This window comes from Danaus plexippus, chromosome 26, assembly GCF_018135715.1.
Source record: "Danaus plexippus chromosome 26, MEX_DaPlex, whole genome shotgun sequence".
In the NCBI taxonomy this organism is placed as follows: Eukaryota; Metazoa; Arthropoda; class Insecta; order Lepidoptera; family Nymphalidae; genus Danaus; species Danaus plexippus.
The window spans coordinates 410,301-426,108 of NC_083554.1; the positions used below are offsets into that span (position 1 = coordinate 410,301).

Below are 15,808 nucleotides of genomic sequence, written 5' to 3' on the forward strand. Positions count from 1 at the left end.
GCTTCTCACACGTGTCCATCATTAAAGTCCAATCCGAAGCCGCTTTAACAATACAGTAAGGCTTGACGTTTGATTTTGTAGCCCTAGTGCCTTCTCTCACAAAACCTATTGATCGTTGGTTCATGGTTATTTCTTTTTGCGCTCTTGCTACCGATAGACTAACGGCTTCACGTAGGATCTCTATTATTATCAATTATTGTAGGTGTGACACTTATCAGAAACCATTACTATAGTGACCATCGTTTAATACGCGTCACAGTATGTACGAGTATACATATATACTTAATCAAGTGTCTTTTCATACTTATAAGCAAAAGTATTTCCTTTTCGCATTAAACCGAACAACTTAATTAATTCAAGCATCGTGTCAGTAAACTAATGATATTTTACATCCTGACATATAAAACTCACAACCTCTTTATTTGATGTCACTTAGTCAAATATATTGTAAGTGCTGACCGTTCTAATGTCTTTTATTTTTTAGTTTTTTTAACTAAACTAATTTCAAACAAAAACACCTGCGAAAAATACGAGGTGTTTTTACAGTTCCCTTATCAGTTATAAAGGAAATGAGCAGCTCTTTATGATAAGATTCCGTCGTTCCACTATCACCTGTACTACCTTAATTACTCCTATGTGGTTATTTATATATTTAATAAGGTTTTTACTTTCCATTTTTTTTTTTTTATCTATGACTACATAAAATAAAATTGCTAAATTTTTTCTTCACAATTATTTACAACTTCTTTCTATGGTGGGGTTGATCATAAATTGTCAATAGTACTGTAATAACAATAAAGTATTAGCTGTGTAGTATATTTTTTATCTAAAATCAAGAAGACAACTCCAGTCTTGACGTTATTGACTGAATAAGTACTGAAAAAAAGTTAAATTCCATTTTTAAATAGTAATAGGAACTGTGTATTCTGTGGATTTACGTTCCGTGGACAGTGGTGTAATTGTGTTACGTGACTATTTTATAGTTATACGGAAGCCGTTCGGGCCGACAAAGGGAACGCACTCTAATATGCTTTGAATTATTCCGTGCTGTCGTCGACGATGATACTAACAGTTTTATATAATAATTACACCGGAAGACGTAATACGACGCACTTTAAATAAATCATCCACTTAACACTTCTTTATTTGTCCCAAAGAAAACCACGACATTGTCGTCTAAATATACCAGGCGAGCATAAAAACTGAATGGTGTTTTATTTTAGTATATATATATATATATGAGAAAGTACTCGGGACTGCGCGCCGTGAGCTACGGCCCCCGTCATAGGCCGGGACAGACGCCGTCTATTACACATACACACTAACAGACATATGTGCATCTCTTTTGGATGTTTTGAAAGGTTTAATGTGCTCTCTCTCACCCTCTCGTCTTTTTAAAACAATAACTATGGAAATTCAATAAGACGTATTTCTTGATATTCAAATCTTTTTTAGCGATGACAGACTTTGTTTTATTCCTTTTTGGGCGCTTTTAAAAATCACCCTCCGATAACAGTCATGTCATCCGAGACACGATATCGGTCCGCATTTAAACTTATATTTCGCCTAATATCTGTTTATATTTTTTGTCGATATTGAAAAACGTCGTCGTTTGCGTCACGAGCGAAACGATTTTTTTTTGTATACTTTTGAACGAAATACACAGAAATGCTTTTTAGCCGTCGGCCGCTATCGGCCAAGCTTTATAAAAAGTTTGCGAGTGAGCGTCGAAGCACTTTACACGGTCCGTATTAAAAAATTTAACAGAAATTATAAATGAAGTTTATGTACCAAAAGGGCAGAGTGAAAACTTGAATAATTCCACACTCCAATAACTAACATTCATTTATTCCTATTTATATCATATATATTTTTTACTCCACTTAAAGTATTTTTTGTACACGTATTAAGAATTGTATTAAAATATTCTTATATACAAAACATTTTTTTATTACTTTTCAACCGAGCATGTACATATTTACAATATGTATTTTTACTCTTCCATTTGAACTATTTCTCCAGAATCTTTAACAAACTTAATACATATTATTTATTTCGTGGATTTATAATTATTATTATCATAGGCCTGTACGGGATATGAGCAAGTACAAGGTATGTGATATACTATATTTGATTCCATTAAATAGTTGTACTTACCTCGACTTATAAAGACGCCATCGTGCGCACGAAACATCAACAATACAAGTAACGATATTAACAAATCTATAACAATGAATAAATAATAGCTAATAACTAATCCCTCCTTTATTTGTTATTGTATCGATAACTTGAATACGTTCCTATATTTTTTGTAACAAACATAATTCTTTATTATAATTATGTAAGTTGATCCATATTTCAAATAATATACCGCATTGTGTGAACTAAGTCGAGCTCTGGTCTCTCTTGTAGCGGGAAATAAAGCGCTCTTTACTATCTATAATATAGACATGTAATATATGAGGCTGTATACTATTATCACAAATACTGAAGAATATTGGAATAGAAAATTGCCTTCTACGTTGATTTTAATATTTAAAAAGTATGAAAAATTTTCCCTACGTTTACTTTATTTTTCAGCAACCGTGATTATAGGCAGACGAAATGAAAAACACCTTCAGTGTAAAAGTAGAAATTAAATAATTAAAAACGCAAAGTTATTCGACGTACTTAGATTCTTTTGTATGTGTAGGTACATTCGAAGATCTTAGTCATCATTAAACTAACTCAGCAGTCTTGATAATCCGTAAGCGATTAAATTATCAAGAACTAGAAACGTACTATGAATATGATATCGAAATATATTTTTTTATATTTATATGTTAATTAATATAACCCGCTGTAAGTGAGTCCACACGTATCGACGTCGATCCACATCATTCGCTCGAGCGACTCGCTTCCGCTCGGCTTGTTGCTAAATATTAAATGTTGCGGTGTTGTCTTACGGGACAAAAGGTTGTTTATTATATTTTGGGATGTTATGTAGGCTTATTTTATAAAAAACATGCTGAATATGACAGAAACTGTAATAATTTTAGGCGGTTGTGATTTTTATACAAATTGTAAATATATATCAAATCATAAGAGTCAATGTCCCAGTTTCTTTATTAACACAAACTGACAGGATATATTGTGGTGATTACAATACAGCTTATAGATCGGTTTAATAAACAATGTCTATACAATCGAGCGGGAAAAGAACCCATCGGGAAGCAGCTGTTTGATTATCAAGAAAATACGCTAAATGAAACATAACAGAGATAGTGAGAAGTATTGCATCTTCACTTAATATATATCACGAAACTAGGCGAATATATAAATTTAACAATAGGATCCTTAAGTTATTGTTTAATTTACAATAAATAAAACTGTCTTTAATTCCTTTACTTGAACGGTGCATAGGAACCGAAGATCACTAGGCGTGTTAATATTTGAATGTCTAGACAGCGTAATGTATTCTAGTATTTGTAATACAATAACTGAACACTAACGCGGACCGACGACTAGGTTTTAGGATCCAGGTGAAGCGTGACGTCAACGCGTTCAGAAAACATTAGCTGTGAATTACATTATACATAAAATATCCTTCCAATTATATAACTCATGAAAAGAAACAGCTAAATGTGTGTAACGACACTACTGAATCGAAAGGAATTCACTTTGGACGCAAGCAAATATCTATTAAATTAGAATATTTATATATCCTTCATAGTTAACCTAAAACGGAATGTAATAATAATAAACGCATTTTATTCATTTAACCTAAATATGTGCAATAACCTGTGAACGGACACATCATAAGCACATCGTATGCAATCCGCTAACCCTGCCCCTCCAGACCGAGCCGCCGTTTTGATATGTGAGATAATTTAATACACGTCTGAAGCATCTAGCAAAACTCGTAGCGGTAGCCGCGTGTGATGCGGTAATCGAATAAAGATGGACTCTCCGCGGCTATACTGAATAATTCATACAAGGAATTGTAATATTATACAAATTACACGAACATCTCGACGGACGGCTCACTAACTTCACGCGATGTGTGAAAACTGTTATTGGAACAATTTGGATAAACACAACATAAAATAAGCCGTCAGCAGCTTATTGATATTTTATTCTATCAAATGTTTAGTATTAAAAGGTTTTAATATTACGTTGGAAATGTGATTTAAATGTTTATAACTGGTGCATGTTGGTAGCTTTGTGTTTCGAGCGGTTTTACGCCTTACCTATTAAGACCGAGCTACCTTTCATATAGAGACTTATTGTTTTAGTTCAATCATTAGTCTACCAGTTTAAAGTAATAAAAATATAAATTATTATATTAGAATATAAAATAATTCCAATTATTTTCACTGAGATCACCATTTTAGAGTATTGGAAACGATTTATTAAAGCAATAAAATCTATTTGGTTTTTTAAGGATAGTTCGCACGATACACGCTTAGAATCTTTTATTGTCACGAATTTTGCAAATAACTTAATCACAATAGGGTAGACTGGTTGTCGGTATGACGTGAAAGTTCACTGCGTTTATATATTAATAGAGCTTTGCCTTTTCTTGGATTTGTTTTGTAGACAGTATAATCACTATATTTTTCCATCGAAAAAATTAACGCTAATTGACTTAATTTTTGAAACAATCTCACGATTGTTACGAGTATTAAAACTTTATACCTAACAAAAGTAGATATATATGATTATTATAAGCATTGTAAAAATAACACTAGGTTTAAGTAATCAGAGAGATAATGCGGGGCCAAAAATATTCCATACGCAGATTGTAATATATCGGCCATTATTATAACCTTATTTTATAAATTATTTAACAAATTTATGGTAACGTAGTATAAAAAATAATAGATATATTTTCCAGCAATATTGTAATTATGCTTACTCTCATATATATATTTTTTAATCATTATTTTTACATTAAAAGTATTAGGTATAAATATTTAAATATATACAGACTATTAACAAACTCCTCCCGTTTAAGTTCCGTTAAAAAAAATTAAACCGACCACGTCGCCACCACGGCATGTGACGATGCATACAAATTAGTTATTAATTTTATGGACTGTTATACTATCAACTATGGGCAAGAATTACACAGTTCGTATCTGAAATAACACATTTATAGGAGAATTTTAAATACGTATTATATTCCATTGAATATACGACACGGAGATTGTTTGAAAGCTCCTATTTATGTAGCTAATTATATATTAAAGTTTAGATTCGGAACCTGCTCTATGCGCTCAGGTAAACATAATTCATATAAACGATTGTCTGCAAAATGATAACAATGAAAATCATTGATATATAAGTATATTTACAAGTTATAACAAATATAGTGATTCCTGATCAGAGATATCTATTCTAGATTTCAATAATAGCAACATGACAGTGAAATGTTTTATTTCCTTTTATTTAATGGTTTAATATAAAAGAAGTGTAGAAAAATAACCTGTAATTAAATATACTTTATAATTTTAATTTAAAAAGTTGGCTGTTGAAGTTATTTATGTTATATCTAATATGTTATTTTATTTTTGCCTTACATCTTACGCTCTGTCTCTCACTGGTCAATAATACACTTCACTGCTCACACCACAATATCAGAATGTGACCAACAAAGTATAGTTCTCCAAAACATATGGAATTTACAGAATAGTAATCGAAAGACGACAGATATACAGCGTGGATACCAGGCTCTATATTATATATGTATGCTATTATATGTTTTTTATTTATAAATTCCTAAAGTATGCTAAATATATAAGATCATATAATACATATCATCTGCACTTTCTTTGTCTGTGTGACTTTACTAAACACGAACATTTATGCAGATTTTACTTTACGTAACAATATTCAATTCAATTCACATTCATATTAATTTATTTGTCTTATTAATTTTAAACGGAATTTTAAATCACAGTAGATTTCAAAACGAAGACAAGTGAATAACTATTTAAATAGTCGAATATATCTCAAACGATGCCATTTATAGTTGGGATGGGGACTCATCTCGGCCTGCGCACGCGCATCTCATAAATCCCTGAACGTATTAACGACCGATATCTGTAATTGGCTGTTAATTGTATCTGCCTTCATTTATCCCATTTTACTCATCTTCTGTCCGAAGTTAGAATACGAACGTTATCTCATTTATTTCGTCTATTATAATAACAATTAGTAAGGTAGTTTATCTATGAGAAATATTTTTATACTGTTTATAACATACAGTACATTATTAGTTTTTCATGCCTTTGTTTTTTGTGAAGTAATTATTTATAAATATAACTATTAAAGTATTTAATAAGTAGCTGGATAACCATATAATTTGATCAAGGATTCAACGGGCTCCGAGTCTACTAATATTGCGATAGTAGAAAAAAATTCACTGTAATAAAACGTATCAAACGTCCACCGAGATCGACTTTAATATTAGTATTAAGATGACATTACATAATATTATGCATACAAACATTCTCACATATTGTTCGTTTCATCTCTACAATGTGATCGCATCGCAGCATCCCGTCGCGACTTCCCCACGCCCTATCCAACCCCCTCATTATGGTTACAATACAAACATTTTAATACATTAACAGTCTTCTTTTTTGACATCCCAACAAAAATATCAATTTGAACATATTTTCGATTAAACGTTTTTTACTTTTCCGTACTATAAATACAATTTATATATATTATCATAATACACCCTAACAGTAACTACACTATTACAATCGGTCTGTGTATCTTAATGAGCCAGAACACGAACAATTCAATAATCTTTGAACGTTAATATCATTGGTCATTACTGGACACAACTATTACCTTCCTATGTTTAAACGCGACGCTCAGACTCCCATATAATCTTCTTATCTCATACGAATCGTTCGTCTTATCTTAAACGGTAGGTAATGTTAATTTTAAGACGTACATAAAATTAAAGTCTAGAACCCTTTTAAATTCTGAATTGAATCATTTCAGATGATTGTATGTAACTATATTTTTGACATCCTTAACTGGTTTCATTTTATTTTTATTATTAACGGTGCCTTCTTCTTGATTGTTTTAAGTGCTCTGTTATCTGTGGATTGTGTCAACTTTTTTCTTTTTTTATTACAGTGTGTCTCATCCGTGTCTTTTTTTATTTTAATATTTCTAGTTTTTTAATAAATTCAATACAATTTGAAAGGCAATAGATACGCTATGTAGTCCACATATGAATTGGCAACAAACTTACTCACGTTTACATGTTCTTATCAATAATACGGTCCAAGGAGACAATATTTTGAGAGTATATTCAACATTTTTGGCTAAGTATATTATATTACTATATTTGCATCGCCTCAAATAGTTAGTCAGTACCGACACCTACGCTTTGTGAGTAAGCTTTGATCTCACGGACTAAGGTTTGATGACATTTTAATGAACTTTACAAATGTTAATACATATAACAAATCCTAAACAATGTCTTCTTAAGCCTGTCATATGTTTTTTTTTAAATGTCTATGAGTTATTTTTACTTTATTCACAACTAAATACGACTCGATATTTTTAGTTATTCGCTACTTCTGTGACGTCACAACAAAATTGTATACTTGGCTCATATCAAATGGACAATGAAGCCTGCTCTCCATCTATTTAATTGAACCTATCATCATATAAATGATCATTACTAGTGCTCGGATATAAACGGGTATAATGTTAAATGTTAATACGGCACACGTTAAAGTTTTTAACTTGATGTGATCGTAAATTTGAGGACAAAAGCTAAAAACAAGACGCGTAGGTGGTAACGTCCGACGGAGCGAGACACGCGGACAACAGCACAGGTTACTAACATATTGAACTATATATATAGGACTGTATATAAACACGAGCATCTATATATAAAGAACATATAGTGTTTGGAATCAACCACTTTCCCTATCAGCTTTATATAGGAACGGTTGATTGTGCTAAATGTTTACCCTAAATTGATATCCCTTATCTAAGAATTCTTGTACCTGTCATAGAAGAGGTTCTATTTGGGAATTGAAAGTAATTTATTAGGGTTATTTTTAAATGCAATTATTTGAAAGTTTTTGCGACGCTTTATATTGATAGCGGAGACGTTTCATGATCAATTTCAATGTTTTCTCAGACACAGCGATGATTCAAATTATAATACCACAAAATTAAATGCCATCTATGTAATGTTTATGATGTTAGCGTTATCGTATAACTTCTGGACTTGCATTTTTCTGTACTTTAATAAATTTAATACAACAATAAATGTTAATAGTAATTTGTAGTGGAGGCGGCTCTCTCTCTCTCTATATATATAGGTTTGAATAGTTTATTCAAGAGTCATTATAATATATGGTCGTGAAACACGACACCAGCTCCGCGGATTGAATTCCCGGACTGCTTTTATTTTACATGAACGAACATTCAGTTGGTATGCTTTATTAAACATTGTACAAAAAATGTCGCCTTCCGAACATATTTTTGACGTCCCTGTCGCTCGGTATAACTTTGAAGAATTATAAAATTCAATTATAATAAAAAAATATGAATAATACAATTTCTAGATTGATTATTACAGAAAATATATATGTTAACAGTATTGTTAACTACAGCTTTATACTTCAAACAATTGAAAGATACGTACTAGGAACTGATAGACGAAGATCAATATTAATATATTTAGGCTTAGATATTATAATATATGAATCATACTGCTTTTAATGTATCGATCTTTATACAAATAGAGATAGTTATTTTTTTTTAAACTGTTTTATAATAAAAACGTTTTAAATATTTATATGTGCATACCTTTTATATTGTCGGTACAAAATTAACAATGTCAACCAGTTCTTAAATAAAAAGACGAACACACCTTCAACAAAACCTTAATATTATTAATAAAACTCACATAAATCACGAACGATTAATTTACAGTCCAGTAATAATATGTTAATAGATGTATATATACTCGTACGTTAACAAACAAAAATATACAGATTGTATATTTTATTGATTTTACGATTCACTGATTGCTTTTTTTTATTCTGTCAATGAGATTTTTGTTATCTGTGCTGTCGCCTGTCCATGATTTTATTGCTAAAATCTATTCTGTATGAACTACTTACATAAATACAGACACGTTTAAATGTTGTATATTAATATTTTACTATTCTTGACGTTAGTGCCAATATTATGTACCAAAATATTTCAGGATTATGTAGCGTTAGAGGTGTTCCTTGTTTGTTAAGTAAATAGGAAATAATATTGAGAGATATATATATAATACATAAATAAAGTAATGTCCCTCGACAACATAACTAATGTTATACAAAGAATATACTTGTAAGATATTTATTGCACATGATAATATTCTATTTATATTTAATAGGAATGGTAATTCGAAACTGTTGCTTGTAATATAATTTTGTACGGCCATACTTACATTACTATAAGTAGGTACCTGTGAGTGAAGTGATGTTACCTGCACACTAGCACTAGATATAAAGTTTTATTATTGTCTATAAATAAAAAGTCTAGCAAGAAGTTGAATTTAAAAGATCTCGGAACGGTAATAAAATACTCATTTCCACATTATTGGATACATTAAGATAAATGAACAGTTAAGAATAATTTTGTGATAGTGTCGGAGACGTCGGACGAGCAATAAAAAGAGTAAATATAGTTTCGAAATATTTATTATTATAATATAGATTATACACCTACTCTAAAAGATTTCAGTCAAATAAATACACGAATTTTCGCTTCCATCGAAATAAATATCACTAAAATTGTACAATAAGTAAGCTATTTACATTATATCACAAATAATATTTGAATGAACGTAACGTTAGAAGTATCACTTCTACTTACTGTCTGTTCGCTCCGACCGGTCGCTACCGCGCTACTCTTACATACTAACGCACTACATAACGAGACTACACATTATATGACTCCGGGATCAGCGACACATCACATCACATAGAACTTCACATCTCCACACTACTCTTCACAGCTTCTCGAAGGCCCTCGAATTCGTGAGCATCTCTCTCGTCAGCCGCCAGACCTGCTTCGCAGCGTTTTCCATTGCCGTTGGAGACTTGCCTTTGAACAAGTCCACGTGAGGAAGAAAGTAGTGCGGACATCGGCGACACTGAAGTGAGGATATCAACTGGAGGAATATTCCGTTTATTCTGTCCCCTATAGCGCCTTCGTCCCATTCATGTTCTCGTGGATGTTTCTCACATTCGTATAAAAGTAATGTTTTCATGTGGTAGCATGTCACCGGATTCCCGGGCAGATCGAGATGCCTGTCCCTTATAGTTTTCAAAATACTTAAGCATTTCTTTCTACAACCGCCTTGTAGGAGTCGGTTTTCAGCTTCAAAGAAGCTCAGCACCCACGCGTCGCCTTCCATAGCGGAATTCTTTCCTTGCAAAGTCAAACACTCTTTAGAAAGTAAATCGAAACCTTCAGTTTTGACCTCGGCCACGATGTTAGGATGCGGCCAAGGTATGGTTGGTAGGGGCCAGTGCGCCGCCGAGCGAGGCCACAAGCCGGCACATTTGAAAGCCGGCGTTATTTGCACTATGTATCGTTCGCGGATCCTCAACTTCACCTCCGTCGTCTCGGCGATCATTTTAACACAGTCACGATAGGAACACTTGTCGCAGGCCTGCGCAACCAGCGTTTGGAATCTTGAACGTATTTTTCTGGCGGATAAATATCCAGAGGCTGTGATGAACTCCACCCAGAGGGACATGGAACGTTTCCTTCCGTCGCTAAGTTTAAGCACGGCGCAGCCTGGCAGAGAGCCGTCATCCACGAAGTTAAGGACGCCCATCTGATTAAGGTAAATGATGATTTCGAACTCGTGTGGAGAAACCACCTCCAAACCATCGAACCGCCCGTTATAATCCGTCAAAGAGGAAATAAACCGGGGCTCCTGCAGTTCCACCTCCTTGAGTACATCCTGAACTATCCGGCATACTTCATTGATAGTCTTGGCGATCTGCGCCTTACGATTGGCGACACGCTCGTTGTAGTACTTGTTCATCTGGTAGACCAGTTTGGATTGAGCCGCCATCATCTCAGGGGGCACGAGCATGGTGGCCGCTCAGCCGGTGATCATGGCCGGCACACGCACGCGCACCGGACGGAGTCGTTCACAGACTGAACACGGCCGGCTACCGGACGAACGGTGAGCGAGCAGTGAACGCCCACGAGGAGGACCACGCCGGGGAACGGACGAGAGGCGTCGCCTCCCGCTTGCGCCTGCGTGGTTTCCTCCCCACGGGAGAGAGACGGAGCTATTCATCTCGGCGACTGTATGTGTACTTAGTTATACCCCGCGGTATTGATCGCGCCACGACTCCGCCTCACCGCGATAGGTATTCAGAGGTCGAATGGGTCGTAATTATTTGATCGGTTTAGAATGATCCTCGTTAATTCAGTAGCGGGATGAGCTCCTCGCTATTAATGACGACGTCTTCGCCGTTTTTCGTTTTTTCATGTTTTCAATTATGACGCCTCATCTAATTTGATGTTGACAAGAATGTCATAACTTTTCATATAAACGTCTTCGCCTCGTCATGTGATTCATGTATATATATATGTATATTTAGATTTATAAATAGAGACAAACTTTGCTTTTAGGTTTTAGAATCGACTTCATATAATATTAAATTTCGTGTTATAAATTATTCACACATCCGTTACTTCCCCTCCAAGACCGTTTCCTTAAATCTGTAAAGTCACTTGCGGTAAGTCTGTTTTGTTTTTAATGAAGTCGATTTACGGTTTCAGAATGTCTTATAATTAAATTCCTCGTTTCAAACTATTTATTAACTATTTTATATTTGTAATTAATATGTAAATTACTCATATAATAAAATTTTATGTCATTGCTCTTAACGTAACATCTCTTAATTGTTCTTGAATATTGCAATAAAATTTTAAAATCATTTAAATTATTTCCACGTGTACCTAACTATATATGTTTATAATTCCCTAACGGTTTGACAAACATTTGAAAATTAATTTTCATTTCTATTTCGCTAATTTTATAATGTTTTTTTTTTTGTTATTGTTATTTGGGCACTTTTCTACTTCAGCACTCCAACCCACTCATACCATTTACACTACATTGCTTTATTGTTAATAATGACCAAAGTTAAGTACCTAGGTTGCTATACAATTTTTTTTGTACTCCAATATTGTTTTCATTTTAAAAACATCTATAATCAAATAATTTGTTGTAGTCACCTCTTCGAACGAAATCGCCTTTTCTGACAAATGTAATGATTATGGTGTGCATTACACATAATTATGAACGCTTTAACGTACGTACTACCAGTTTGAAGTTATGGATTTATTTTACATTAAAATCCGTTACTTATTGAAAAATACTTTAACATTCTTCGTTATCCGTTTTCATAGGAACGTAACTTAACGTTACAGAAAGGTGTAATATCGTTAATGGTGTCACGACGTAACATTTTATTTGTTCCGTCTCTATCTCAGTAATCGCGCTAAAGATCTCCTAAGGTAGTGATCTAGGCGAACGTTCGCTTTCATTCGTCGCCCCTTCAAATGACTGCCTATTTTGGTACACAATTGATGGCGGGCGGTGTCGTGATGGATGGTTCCAGTCTCTCTGATTTACGATGTCCTCGCCCGTATCATGGCCGCCTCGTACCTGGATGCTGCTTATACATATGTTCACTTCACTTACGGCTGTAGAAGCTATTGAATATTCCTATAAGAATTTTCTGTTTCAGTGTATATGGCATGTACTCGTGGAATCGTGGAGTTGTACTTAATTTTTATTACGGTACATTAGTAGAGATCGTTATAATACATATTTCCTATCCAATCGAACGTTTTTATGGTCTATGTCATATAGGAATCTTATATAGACGTTTCTTTCCCTTAATCTTTTCAGTTACAACCATTGAAGGTATATATTCTACACTACCTTCCCTGCCCGTTTCCGTCGGCGCATGTGCCGCGTTTTCAAAATGGCGACGTTGAAACTCCGCCCACTTCCGCCGGATGTCCGCACCCCTTAAAGCCTAACCTTTAACGTTAATATCGTGCCACTGATCACATTGAGCTCTATCTTCGGTGTGTTTACTCAGGCCTTTAATCTGAATTAGAAAATGTAACAAATTGTTTTAAGTTTTCGTTATAAATAATTCACCCTCTGAACACATATTATTTATTTGTTTATTTTACATAACGTTTTTTGACCGACGTATAATATGAGCAAAACATCTACATTATCTAAAACATAGAATAATGTTAGTATCAATTCTAGCCGACAGAAACGCATTCCTATTTCCCTGACGGAGCGGTCGTTATCATGAAAATGATGTGAGCGGAATATTATTGATCATGAGCTGAGTCCACGAGGACGATGAATAACGAATACAGTAGACTGGAACCGGCCAATAAAATAATTAGAGGAACGTTAACATACATTAAGGTTACCCAACGACGGAGACTCGAGTCACGATCGACGATCATGGACTATTAAAATCACGTTCATTGAACATATGGCTCTTAGAGGCTGCCTAATTTACGATGGGTGTACCGACACAACGTGCGCCCATTATTAATACGACTAAACTGTCTGCATGTCGACCGCGTCATCACGGAAATAGATCAGAGATACTACATACAAAAAAAAGAATCGACTCTCATAATCGGACGCCTCGGCCGACTGTGGAGGAGCTCGCGGTCATATTTATTGTGTATTGGATTCGGTATCGTGTTGTATGAGAGATGGCTCCTACGGAACATCTGTCTTCCCCCACCGCCGGCGAGCGACTGACAGCGGTCCACCCTGGGAACTGGAAGAGGGGATCACGCGCCGCCCAGTCGAGGGAAAACTCCTGGAAACAAAGGACGCTACTACACCAACATTCTATGAGACGATTTCGACTCTAGTGTGACGCAATAAAGCTTCATTTCCATCGACCCAAAATTTATTCTTAACATTTAGGGTTGTGCGACACGTAACTTTTTTTCAATAATTATTTTTCTTGCAATGCAAAGATATTTCGGTCCGCGGTACGATAATTGGATTCAGGAGTACAACACCGATGCATTTTAAAATCTTATTTGTAAATTCAAAGTTCAACTGTAATACTTTAGCGGTAGAGACGATTACGGTGTGCTCGGTTTGATCCTAGTGCATATTTGTATTTGTAAAGTTATGCGTCGATTGAGTCGTCCCGTCTGGTGTAATTATTATAAAGATTCCAGATAAAAGATAAAAGTCTCTGTGTTCGTCTTTTTGTGAGCGTTATTAGCGGTCCTTTAAAGAAAACAAATTTAATATTGAACAATGCATCTCGATATAGTTATAAAGCGAATCCTTGTGGTGTACCTCCACACACCACGGACCACACGACACTAGCGCTCATTTAATTTATCACTCTTTTTATTCGGTATGTAATTAAAGTCGTTATACTATAACAATTTAAATTCACTCATTCTCGACGCTAAGTTACTTATCTTTTATTTGATTGACGTTTTTGTTACGAACTTATGTTTTATGGAAACAAATTCATTAGTGAGAATTGTCGTTTCTTTTTAAAGTTAACTCGTGTTTAACGAATTGTTAGAAGTTAGTAATAGTAAAGTTTGCGAATAACATGTAATATGAACAATGCTTATTAAAACGCATGGTACATATGTTTTTATGGATTCAAAAATAACAAAATACGTCCGTGATAGTATGTATTTATTTCCTATATATATAAATACTTTTAATCGGCATCAATTCTGATCAGTTGCTCTTTCCAAATTTTTATGTCAGTTAAAATTGCCATTGTTACTGTTACTGTTACTGTTACAAGAAAGAGAACAATATTTTATCCGTTTCGTGTCTAACTTTAGATTGTTCTTAGACATTATATCTCTTTTAATCGCTTTGTAACATTATTTATTTTCCTGATAATTCAAATAATCAGCTAATGATATTCAATTAAGAATGTGTATGTTATTTGGTAGGTCTAATTTCCCTGTAATCCGGAAGCGAGCGGCGCCGGCGCATGTGTCCCGACACGTGTGTCGAATTAACTAATTTATGTATAGAATGAGTACGGACGCTCTCACAGACAGACACACACCCAGTGAGACGGTACACGTACAATATTGAAATAAATCTATTTACATAATAAATACACGCACTTTTAGTTTCGTGTATTTCTTTTAAAGTGATTCTATGATCATAATATGGTCAGCCGTTCAAAGACATTTCGAACAACATTGAAGTTTTTAAAATATAATCAAATCTTGCTTTTCACTGTCTACATTATACTAGGTACTAAAGACCAGCGTCTTTAAACTATTTCATTAATATTAGGTAGAAACCGTTACTTATCATATTTTATTGCGTTTTTTGTTATGAACATAGCCTTTTGGTCGCTGAATGTTAGAGCAGTTAGTTATTTAATTAGGAACAGTACAAGGAGCTATTCTTCTTAAAAAACTAAATCCTATATTAAAAGAAATATTAAAGATAAATATTTATCATAACACAATTTTTAAAAGTTTGTTTTTTCTTATAAGTCATCTCTGGTTAACTGAGAGGTGTGTCGTACATAATCCACCCGACTCCAGATAAAGTAGTAGCATCAATGGTAGCGAGTGTAACTCCCCGTTATCAGGACGACGAGGATTAATCTCTATTAACTCGTAAACTTGAACCGAACGTAACCGGCAGTTATCTTTGACCGCTTGTTAACTAGCAGTTCGTTAATTTATCGACGATCCATTG

The 15,808-nt window shown here is 34.0% G+C and overlaps 2 protein-coding genes across 2 annotated transcripts in view; one reads left to right on the forward strand and one right to left on the reverse strand.

Annotated features, from left to right (window-relative positions):
- The window catches only part of LOC116774284 (neurobeachin), a 217,203-nt gene that overhangs the window by 158,440 nt on the left and 42,955 nt on the right, over positions 1–15,808 (forward strand).
- Positions 9,702–11,204, reverse strand: LOC116774287 (protein mab-21). The gene has a single exon (XM_032666966.2). It carries the CDS (start codon positions 11,126–11,128, stop codon positions 10,031–10,033), a length of 1,098 nt encoding a protein of 365 aa, XP_032522857.1. The 5' UTR covers positions 11,129–11,204; the 3' UTR covers positions 9,702–10,030.